At 40.7% G+C, this 12,437-nt stretch overlaps 1 protein-coding gene across 1 annotated transcript in view; it reads right to left on the bottom strand.

Moving 5' to 3' along the window:
* Positions 1-12,437, bottom strand: part of KMT2D (lysine methyltransferase 2D) — a 3,358,270-nt gene that overhangs the window by 381,067 nt on the left and 2,964,766 nt on the right. Inside the window, exon 42 of the mRNA XM_044082193.1 lies at positions 5,378-5,459. Coding sequence (XP_043938128.1) covers positions 5,378-5,459 — 82 coding nt within the window. The remainder of the gene's footprint in view (positions 1-5,377; positions 5,460-12,437) is intronic.

The following is a 12,437-nucleotide window of genomic DNA, read 5'->3' as shown; positions in this document are numbered from 1 at the left end:
AATGAGGAACACTACCTCCGACATACATTCAGTCAGTACTTTGGCACAGAGAGTTTAAATTCTGCCATAAGTGCGTGCATGTGAAGCACATATGGTTCTCCTTAAAGGTGAAGGCGTCAACACCAGGGAGTGTTTTCTAATTCACTGTTGAAGCCTTGTCTGCAAGCAGAACTTGGGACTGAACTTATTTCATCAGAGGACGCCTCGATGTGCACCTGCAATACAGACATCTCTAGGCGTCAAAAACTGCTTGCTCATATTTGCATCAATAATTCCAAAACTATGCTATGTAAAAGGTTTTAAAAATATTTCATCTTAAAGTTTACATAATGGCAAACTCAACTGCATTAATATTTGACCTCTGTCTAGTGCAGGTAAAGAGATAGTAACTGTTGTTTTTATGATATGAAATTATACAGCTACAATCTTCACATTTTTCTAAATATCTCAACAACCAAGTAACATGGACAGAACTCTTCATGCTCTTATGAAAGCTCTCAGCTATATGAACAAAAAGCTGCTGACAGGATGTGTGTAACTTGAGTGGTTGCAGAGATATTGTAAGTTGTTTACAAAATATTACAAACGTAATAGTTACTGTGTTTACTGTGACTTATAAAATTCAGTTTAAAAACTACTACTACTATAAAAATAATTTGTTCTGAAGGGTTTGCAGTTTAAATTTCTTTCATAATCCCTCTGGTTACAGACATATGAATATTTGTTTGAAATGTGAGTACTTAATTTGATTCTATCAAAAGGCTTAAGCTCTGCCCATTGGAAGTTGCAGTGCAAACTTCCTGAGCTCCACTGGAGTGAATGAGTTAAAGGGGCTAATCTGAAATTCATGACAACTTAATATTTTGAGCCCCAAAACATGAAATACTGAGGAATTTGGTACAGTTGAGAGGTGTGCTTCAACATAAAAAAAATTCTGATACCTTGTATGTAGCATAGTATTGGAATTATAAAAACAAATATGCACAGGCAATATTTGACGCCTAGAGGCACAGTAGGAGGTAACTGCAGAAACACCTGGAGGTGCACATGGATGAAATGAGCTAAGCATGCAAGGAGAAGGATACATGTTTCTACTGACTGCTGGTGCTACGACCAACAATTCTTTAGGACCTATTTTAACTTTTTTATGTGCAACTTTGCTGATGGAATTAGAATGCAAGAAGCTATGTATCCCAGGACGCTCAGAAACTTCCACGCAGTACTGTCTTATTTGCTGAGTATGTTCCAGAGACAGTAATGACAAAGATTTTGTCCTCTGGAATGAATGCCTTTAGTTGGACTTCATCCATAACTGCCCTCAGGAAGTCAGCCCTGGTGGTGGGACAGAGTAGTGACTTCTGTATACTGAGGCTTAGTCCTACCTTCTGAAAGCAATCCATGGTGAATTACATCGTTGTCAGAGGTTCTGAGGGTGATGTGGCGTGGATCACGCAATCGAGCAAGTAAGGGTAAATGTGAACCCCCTTCATGTTCTGCAAAGGGCAATGACTGGTTCCAAACATTTGGTAAATATCCTGGGTGCATCAGATAAGCCAAATGGTAAGGCACAAAATTAGTAATGTAATCCACCTACCTGGAAATGAAGGAATTTCCTGTGTTACTGTAAAACAGGAATATGAAGGTAGGTGTCTAGGTCTACAGTCACCATCAATATCCTCGGGGAGGCTAGGGATAGTAATCTCTGTAGACTCATCATTTTGAATTTGGGTACTACTAAAGACATATTTAACTTGGGAAGATTCAGGATGGGTCTCCATGTACCTTCCTATCCGGAGACTAAGAGGAGGTGCCAGGAGAATGCTATGCCAGGTACTGTAGAAAGGAAGGAAGGAATCAATTTTCCTTCTTGTTTTGAAGTGGGAGGTATGACTAGAAAGGATGGAGTTTCCAAAACCGAAGGGAATAATCCTTCTTTATGATCGGCAGAACCCATTTGTTTCGAGTTCTCTCTTCACATTGTGTGTAGGAGGATAGCCTTCCTCCGAGGCTGGGTGAGATGGGGTGGTGGCAATGAGGGTGCTGGGTGTAGTCACTGCTGCTCCTTTGTAGGGGCTGGGACCTCGAGTCCTCCAGGTCTGGTTTAGTGTCCAATTTGTCACTTCATTTGGTGTCTGGCCCTTCTTCCTCTATTGTGTTCACTTTTTTTCAAGCATTGGCAGAAAGGGCTAGGACTTGCTAGGATAATTTCTTGTTATATTTGGGAGTAGGCGATAGGAAAATCTCCCTGACTGAATTCATCTGTTTCCCTTTTTTATCCAGTTTCCCCAACACTTTTTCTCTCAGAGTCCAAAGAGAAACTCTTTATTCAAAGGATGCAATCCAGGAGTTCTGCCTTAACTTGGTCAAAAAGGGGCAGAGTCCACAGCATTATGGACCTCTGGCAGCTGCCTTGCATGATACATCATAGCTATGTTTTCAGTGAGTGTTTGGACACCTAGAGGGTAACATTACACAGCTCCTGGATCTCTCTCTCTCTGGAGACTCTTATCCTGCACCCCCCCCCTTTGCCTTGGGCTTAATTTTTCTTGTACTGTCTTCTCAAGTTATTTGAGCAAATGGAACTGGCAGTTCGAAGTTCTCATGGCCACGATGACTGAAGTGTACGTTTTTATGCCACACTTATCAAGCAATCTGCTATCCCTATCACTGGCAAAGAATTCTTAGACACTTTACCATTAGCTCCTTTTGGAGCATATGGAACTGGGAGTTCAGAGCTCTCATGGTCAGGATGGCTGAAGTGTATGTTTTTATGTCAAACTAGTCAAGCAATTTGCTCTCCCTACCATTTGGGAATGATATCTTAGCTTGCCCATTAGCTTCCCTTGGAGGATTCTTTACACACTAATGCAGGGTACGACAAAGTGTTTTTTTGAGATATTTGTGGGACTCTAGCACCTCTATAGAGGCAATCAGATTTCCTTGGGGACAGGAGGAACAGAATCAGGTTGCAAAGCTATGTCAGCAAACACATCATCCATGACAACAGGGACTGGAGGGATTGCCAGCAGTCTAGGGGCAGGCAGTCTCAGAACCACTATGTAGTGAGCTTGAGCCTTAGAGACTTCCCCAGAATCTCAACTGAAAGCTTCCTTCATTCTGTGAATGGTGTCTCCAAAGGCTACATTCTCAGGCGATGAGGCTGAGGATAAGATGTCTTCTGTACAGAGCCTATGTAGCCTGAGGGAGAACGTGCTCTACATATCCAAGTTCCTATTTAGCCTCTGACTCGGTGGAATATGAATTTCCTCCTCTTTTTTCCAGGAAAGGTTAAAGGCACAGTTTAATCTGTTTTTTTTTTTTTTTTGAAAGGTGGGATGCTTGGACTTCATGAAATCCATGAAGCACTGTACCAGACTGACCATTTGTGAGACCTGGGTGGATAAGGCAGGGGAGAGACAGGACTGGCTGGGGCAAACCTACCTACCACTTAAATTTGGAAAGGCTGGGTTTAAGAAAAGACAAGGCCTCAGATCACATACAGGCAGCTGCAACGTCAACCCAGTATGCAGGTAGTCCCCTCCTTTACAATCAAGGATATACTGCCATCACTGTTGGCCATGAGTACTTTGGGATTGGAAGCAGTTGTCTGCTTAGCAGCTTCTGATCAGTGGGCTGCAAAGATGCCTCACCAGAGTTACTGCTCTCAAGTCTTGGTGGGAAGTCGGATACAGAAATGTCACTGACCTCTCTGACATCCACCTCCTTTCGGCCTCTTATCCTTTTGCTTTTCCAGGAAAGACAGCTTGGGATCTGGTGAATGCCATAGCATGCAAAGGCTCATCCCTAACCGAATCTAAGTGCTGCTGGAGGAAATCTGCCCTGCACCTAACGGTCTTACTACTGAATCCAACTCAGAACGGACAGTAAGGAATATCATGCCGATGTCCTAAGCAAAAAAGGCAATATAAATGGAAGGCTTTGTGGAGGATTTCTTTCCCACATGAAAACCAGTTAACCTTTTTTGAACACTAACAAATTACAACATGCTAAAGAGGTATGGAAGGTCGCCAACAGAGTACTTGGCTGAGATGCTCTGGTTATTCAAGCCGACTGATGATGTTGAAAAAAGGTGTCTTGTGCAATGGACTGCACAGCAAGAAAGGACTGCAGATGATGCTGGAAGATGTACTTCATTACTCCCTGATACTGGATGGCTGAAGATATCCATCAGCTGTGGGACTGGTGGAAGACTCTGGTATTTGGTCCATCCCCAGGCTTCTGCACAGTATAAGTCCCAAAACAAAGTATTCCAACACTGACCAGGATTAATATCAATTCATTAATGATACCCTCTTTTGGGGTAGACATGACACACCATACAGCTCTTGGTGTTAAGAAACGCTCCCAAGAAGGTCTTGATGGCAGACAGTGTCAGGCTCAATTTCTGAAGGTTCAAGGAGACGTGAATGCTTACAAAGCTATGTCAAGTAAAAGACAGTGATTTTTATATGCTTCTCCAAAGACTAGGCTTGAATAAGACAATACAGTTATGGAAAACAAACAGTGGTCATGTGAACTTGAAGACTATGGATGGAGCGGAAAGCTCAAAGGGGATAAAAGTGAACTGATACTATGGGCTTCCCATAATGATCCAATTTACTGCACATGTGAGCTTTGTGAACAGCAATTTGGAACGAAATATCCTTCACATCGAGGGTAACCAGGATGTGTCGTTCAACAAACAGGAAGAGAAGGGACTGCAGGGTGATCCATGGAAGAACCTAAACGTCTTGCATTTTTTGTTTCTCAAGACACTAAGTTTGTTTCTGTTTGGAAAGAAATCCAAAGATTTCTGATTTTATCACTGACTTTAACTGAGTAAAATGCTAGTACATTTCAACATCACATTCAAGCCCAACTCAAAAAGACAATCAAGAAAATATATGGGGGCTGAGTATTGCATTTATACTCAATCAGGACAACCATGGAAAGTCAGTCTATACTGGTGACAGTCTAATTACTGAACTCAAGGAACGAAGGAATCCAATACAATTGCAAACGCAGGATAAAAAAACTTACAGGGGTGGAAGAATAACTGAAATGAAATGGTTTACTATTACACTGACAGTTGCTAAGAGGTCAAAGGCAATTTTACAGGGGTGGAAGAACAACTAAAATTAAATGGTTTACTATTACACTGGCAGTTGCAAAAAGAGATCAATGGCAGTTTCTGCAGGTGTTGCAAGTCCAACTCAATACCTTGGTTTATTCAGTACAGCACAAAGCAAAAAATTAGCATTAAATATGCAAATCAATGAGCAAGTGTTCAGACTTCCAAAGTTCACCCTGACAGTCACTATTACACAATGAATGTAGCAGAATGTGCATTGTGACTATGTGCAAGAGTTATCAATACCTGACATCCTCGTTCTGGTTATGAGGAGGGGTTGGCAATGCTGCCAACAAATCCAGACTCTTCACTTCTGATGATGGGACATCTACAATGAGCAAACAAAACAGTATTAATGACATTTGATTCAAGTATACAAGTAAGAGGTATTTATTCAAGTCTAAGGGCAGTCATTAAGAAAATCATTTCTTCACAGACTTCCTTTAATACCTCAACTTACAAATCCCTCACTAGTCGGCAAAGATGTTCTCCACAAGAAATGCAAGAAGAGAGACATTTACAAAAAGCCTGAAAAAACGTTTATCACAAAGGTCATTCTTAACTTGCAACACAATGTTTCTCTTGGAATAATAACGTCTAACAATTTCACTGCATGATCTAATACAGCCCAGGAAGACCTAACACTTCACCAGTGTGTGTGTGTGTGTGTGTGTGTGTGTGTTTACACTTGGTTGATTAGGTTATTCCACTAGGCCAATAGCCTGTTTTCAGTGGAGACACAAGGTGGTATTCATATCCATAATGACTAGGGGAAATTTAGCCATGGCAGTGGGGAACTCCTGATGCTCTTAAAAAGTGTTGTTGGATTTTTTACATCTACCCAAGTTACCACCAACTCAAGCAGATGGACATGGTCTGCACTCATACCATGATGCCAATTTGTGGAACTCCTTACCTGCATCCATCAGGTCAATACACTCCCTCCAGTCCTTTAAAACCATTATGAAACGCTTCTTATCCAAAATCTCTCTTCTTGCTCAACCCCAGGATAACCTAAATCCCAACATATGAACAAGTACCTACTCAAACCTCACACCTCCTAGCACTCCCTTCCTTACTTCAATCAATTTCTCTCACCTGACTCTCTTTCTAAGTATGCCACAGTCCTGTTTTTCTCTCTCACTTCATATTACAATTCTTGTTTGTATTGTACTAATGTACCCTTAATTTCTCTAAATATCAAATCACTGTCATAAGAGATGTGTCTAGTCTTAACCAATGTTTTCACATTATGTCTAATTGGGTATAACTGTTTAAACTGCAGATTATTTCTGTTATTTTTGAAGAATATAAAAATATTGTTCTTAAAACGTTCTTGTAATACTTTCAAGCTTTTCTCCCAGACCTCTGCTGAAAAAAGGCTCCTATCCAGTTGGACTTTCCCAATAATTAAATGTGAAAAAAAAGTTTGTGTGATTGTGTGTAAATAAACATACATGTATATACACACACGTCTTTTATTTATATATATATATATATATATATATATATATATATATACACATATATATATCTATACACACACACACACAAAGATATATGTATGCATATACACACATTGTATGTATGTATCTGTGTGTGTGTATGTATGTGTATATGTATATATATATATATATATATATATATATATATATATATACATACACACACATTTTGTATATAATATATATATATATATATATATATATATATATATATATATATATGCTTGATGGCGGGATGTCCAATGATGGAGGGGTAGAAGCAACCTTGACTTTTTTAGGCAGCTCTGCCTCGACGGCTGACTACAGATCCATACGTAGGGCCAAGCGTTTTAACCTCTGGTTCACAAGGTAAAGTTTTAAGGCTCCCAGACGACTACAGAGGGTTTTCGGTACAAACGACTGGCAGATACTACAGGTGGTGTGGTCATGTTCCTGACCTAAGTAAAACAAGCAAAGTGCATGCAAATCTTTGTGCGGAATTTTATGTCCGCACCTACATTTCCCCTTTCTAATGGACATCGGCTAAGAATAACAGCAAGCAACCAAAGCTCAAGCAAGAAAAAAGGGTTTCCCCAATGGGGTGCTTATCTTTAGACGTCTTGAAGACAGCGGAGCAAAGCGCTCACTCTGATGTTTGACTGCAGCAGAAAAGTTCTGAGGTCTGTGCATGCAGACATCACATTTAAGGCCCCTGGTTTATGGCCCTGCGTGTGATGTCCTGCGTACCTGGCAGCAACCAAGCTTAAGCTTTTGCACAGGAGCCAGACATTCTGGTCACCTGAGGAGGAGGATCCCACAGTATGAATACTGCAACATGGGAATAGGAGGACATATTTGGTTGTTTAGCTCTTGGCTCCAACAAGGTTTTCGGAGTGGGAGATGACCGTTTCCCTGACCTCTCCGATTTATCAGATTTAGGAGAGGAGGGATCAGACATGATAGCCTCAGAGAAGGGGGCTTTAATCAACTCCTTCAGTATCAACTTATTTTTATATTCTAACAATGCCCTTGAATTAAAGGTGTGACAAATAGCACATGATTCTTGTAAACGAAGAGGCCCCAAACAGTAAATGCACAAAGTATGAGCATCACTGAGGGACATCATCTTGCTGCATTTCTCACATTTTTTAAAGCCCAAAGGCTTACCTTTCCTTTTGCGACATAACAGTAGGCAGCCTATCAAAGCACTACATATAAAGCAAATGTCTGATATTAGAAAGTCAACTATTCAAGCTACTTAAACTATTTAAGTCGATTAAACTAATTAAACTATTCAAGCTAACGACAATAAGGCCAGAAAACAAAAACTGGCTTTTTTCCTGGTTGATGAAAAAAAATGTTTCATGAAAGGAATGCTAACTATGACTATATTATATATATATATATATATATATATATATATATATATATATATATATATACACACATACATATACACATTTATTTGAGAGAGAGTTTTACTAAATTAGATTGACATATCCAAATACTGATGGTGCAGAAACACGTCAACAATGCAAACATTTCACTATACATGCAACAAGGGTATTCTCCCTGAATGCAAATAAAACAAAAATGAAACCTAAATAAAACATTCCACTGTACCCATCACAATCCCTACTAACTGCTAAGTATATATACTAACTACAAGATCACACAATGCCAGGGAAGGAGTATATTCCCCAACCTCAGGACTGTGTGATCTTGCAAACCTGTTCATAGTCTATTTAGTCTACTAAATTGTGTTGACTAAATAGAGGTCTTCTTTACACACACTCACTCAAACTTGGTTCTTGTGTGTGTGTGTCTATATATATATATATATATATATATATATATATATATATATATACGACTTACACCTTCACTAGGACAAGGAGTGTAAAAAACTGATCGGTATAAGCAAATTTATACATACAAATACAAATATCAACTGAAAATTAAAAAAGATACCCAACAAGCAAATGGGGGATAAAACACTTTCACACAATCCACAGTGCTATACTCCACTGCAAAATACAGCACCACCATAATTTATCAATCTGAAAAAATCTCTACAAATATCAGTATTTCCATGCATAAACCATATCTGGAAATGAGCTCCAAATTGTCTGCGAACAGGTATTACATTCAAAGCAAAGAGATGCACTACACAATGGAAAATGTGCTGCTCACAAAAGTACAGTTGTGTACACTTACCTTAAATGCAGATGTTTGAGCGTATTCACTGTTGCAGTCGTCACATTTGGGTTATCTGCTTGCAGTAGCCCTCTGTCAGCCTGATTATCAAAGTCTTGGGTCCTGCGTCGGTTGCTGTCTCATCTACCATGACATCAGGTAGATAGGAGTATAAAGCATGCAGCCAATCCCATTACATCAGCTTTTCTTGCCCCAGATGTCAGGTGCCCCCTTAATGGGAAGCAATTAAATATATATATACATATATATATATATATATATATATATATATATATATATATATATATATATACATACATATATACACATATATACATATATATATATATATATATATATATATATATATATTATACATACACATACACACACAAGGTTATACCTCCAACAAAATAGCAAATACACCAAAAAGCCTTTAAGCATGGTAAAGGAGAAAAGAGGTATAGCCAAAAGAAGTCAGGGGGCTGGAAGGAAGGTAACCATGACTGCAACAGTGAATACACTCGAACATCTACATTTATGGTAAGTGTACACAAGTGTACTATGTTCTTCGTGTTTCACTGTTGCAGTCATTACATTTCGGTAGATTCCCAAAGCTAAGGATGAGAGGAGGACTTTAGACAGCATTAGGACCAGCTATAAGGCCCTGCAAGACTGCAGTGGCAAAGTCAGCTCTGGATTTAGAGAAAAATGGCAAATGGTAATGCTTGGTGAAAGAAAGTACAGAACTCCAAGTAGCAGCTTCTAGGATGTCCCTGGTAGGGACACATCTGAGGAAGGCTGTAGATGTAGATGCAGCCCTGGTTGAATGTTGTCTAATCCCTTGTGGGATAGGTTTTCCATGGTGCTTACAGCAGAAATTAATGCAATGGCCTATCCATTTAGAAATGGTTTGCTTTGAAATAGCCTTCCCATCTGCCCCTGCAGCAAATGCCACCAGCAGTTGTTCAGATTTCCTTTGAGGTTTAGTCCTGTCAAAGTAAAATCCAAGTTGTCTGCGCACATCTAAGGAGTGCAGTAATCATTCCCCTTTGTTCTGTGGATTATAAAAGAAGATTGGCAAATGAATGGACTGATTAAGAGCTACACTGGATACTATGTTGGGATTGATCCTGAGGGACACCCTGTCAGCATGAAAGATGATGAAAGGCTCCACTGCCATAAGGGCCTGTAATTCCAGTACCCTTCTTGCTGAAGTGATTGCTAAAAGGAAGGCTGTTTTCCAAGAAAGGAATTTTAACTCTGCACTTGCAGCTGGCTCAAAAGGAGGAAGAGTGAGTTTTCCAATACAAAGTTAAGGTCCCAGGCTAGAGTTGGGGCTCTCCTGGGTGGTCTTAAGTTTTTGGCTCCTCTGAGGAACTACTTGAGCAGTGGAGGAGAGAAGAGGGGAGATTCCATGCTGCAATAAGCTAAAATGGCTGAGGCAAGAATTGTGATGGGGGAAAAAGAAAGGCCCTTGTGAAGCATCTCAGTTAAATACTGAAGAGATGAGGTAAATTGGGCGCAGCTGTGTCCATCCCTTGAGTTCGGTTCCAGGCACATAATCTTTTCCATTTTTCAGCACAAGATTTTCTAGGACTAGGCCTTCTTGCCTACAAAATTACATCCAACACTTGTTTACTGAGGGATGGAAATGGAGAGATGAGGTAATCAGCCAGGCTGCCAGGTTCAGGGTTTGAAGCTGAGGGTGCAGAATCTGGCTTTCCTGCTGTGACAGCAGGGTAGGGGTCTGAGTTAGGTGCCATGGAGCCAGCAGTGACACGCTGCACAAGAGGGAGTACCAGTGTTGGCGTGGCCAATCTGGTGCAATCAGTATCGTCCTCGGTTTGTTTTGTTTGATCTTTAGTAGTACTTTAGAGAGGAGATGCAGAGGAGGAAAGGCATAAACCGACAGATTTTTTCAGCTGAAGGACAGGGCATCCACTTTCCAAGCTTGTTTGTGGGGAGTCCTTGTGCAAAATTTGTCCAATTGGTAGTTCTGGGGGGAGGCAAACAGGTCTATATCTGGGCTCCCACATTTATCAACATGTTGAAAGTCATTGGTTCCAGTTTCCATTTGTGTGGGTCTATTAGATTTCTGCTTAGTTCGTCTGCCAATGTATTTAGTTTTCCTGGCAGGAACTAAGCCTGCAGATACACTTGGTAGCTCAAGGCTGTATTCCACAGAGCCATGGCTAGTCTGCAGAGGGGGTATAAATGGGTAGCCCCCTACTTATGTACCACATAACAGTGGTGGTGTCCGTCTTTACCAATAATTGTCCTTGATGAATGCGATCCTTGAAGGCTGTCAGAGCATTCTGTAGAGCTAGCATTTATTTTGGATTGATATGCAGGTGCATTTGACTTGGGTCCCATTTGCTCTGAATGTACTTCCCTGCCAGGTGAGCCCCCCATGCATAGTCTGATGCATCTGTTAGGGGTTGGGTAGAGTGAATGGCAGGCCTTTGTTTTGCTGGCAGGCCTCTGCCCACCAAAGGAACTCTAACTGCAGGCAAGGAATGATAGGAATCATTGCTTCTAGATCTTGAGAATGTTGACATCATAGGCTTTTTAGATACCATTATAGTTTCCTCATATGCAGTTCTGCATATGGAATTAGTAGGATGCAGGAGGCCATGATCCCCAAGGCTTGCAGAATTTGACTTGCAGACAGCAGGGTTTTTGTGGCCATTAGTTTGAAGTAAGTTGTCAAATGAATTTGTTTCTCTGGCTTGAGGAAAGCCATCTGGGAAGTTCTGTTCAAGCTTGCTCCCAGGAACGTAATTTGCTGACAGGGTACCAGATGTGATTTCTTTTTGTTTATGGTATACCCTAGACACGTTAGCACCTTTTGTACAAATGTCAGAGGATTTAAAAGTATATCCTGGCTTTCTGCCTGACTTAGACAATCGTCCAGGTATGGGTATATTTGAATATTTCTTTGCCTGCAAAATACAATGACTGGAGCTAGGTACTTTGTGAATACCCTGGGCGCAATAGATAAGCCAAAGGGCAGTGGAGAGAACTGACAGTGCATGCAGCCTGCTTTGAAGCATAGGTATCTTCTGCAAGACTACCTGACTGGGATGTGCAGGTAAGCTTCTTTTAAATAGAGTGTTGCCAACCAGGCATCTTTGCCTATCATGGGAAGCAACCGGTGAAGAGTTAGCATCTTGAATTTTGGAATCACCAAAAAGGTGTTTAAGATAGAAAGGTCCAGGATAGGATGTCATGAGTTGTCTTCTGGGTACCAGGAAAAGTCTTGAGTAGAAATCTTGTCCCTTTTCCTCTTCTGGTACAGTCTGAATTAGTCTTTAACCTTAAGAGACAGAGAGAGTACTTGCTTTTGAGCCTCTGCCCACTGATTTGGGGGAAGATCTGGCCAACCATTTGGGGTTGGTAACGTGTGGAATTGATATCTGTATCTTTGGGAAACTACATTTAAAACCCATTTGTCCTGGGTAATGAGTTCCCTGTTTTTTGCTTGCAGAGCAATCTTTCCACCTAAAGGAGCAGTCAATTGAGAAGTGCTTGGGAGTTTTAAAGTTAAGTCATTGAGACAGCTTACCGTAGGGGGCAGTCTTACTACGCCCTGATTTGGAAGTGGGAGCCCCCCACTGCTTAGT

This window comes from Protopterus annectens, chromosome 9.part0 (assembly GCF_019279795.1).
Source record: "Protopterus annectens isolate FY-2018-M chromosome 9.part0, PAN1.0, whole genome shotgun sequence".
NCBI lineage: Eukaryota > Metazoa > Chordata > Ceratodontiformes > Protopteridae > Protopterus > Protopterus annectens.
Note: the sequence above shows the minus strand (reverse complement) of the source record. Positions and strands in the feature narration are given on the sequence as shown.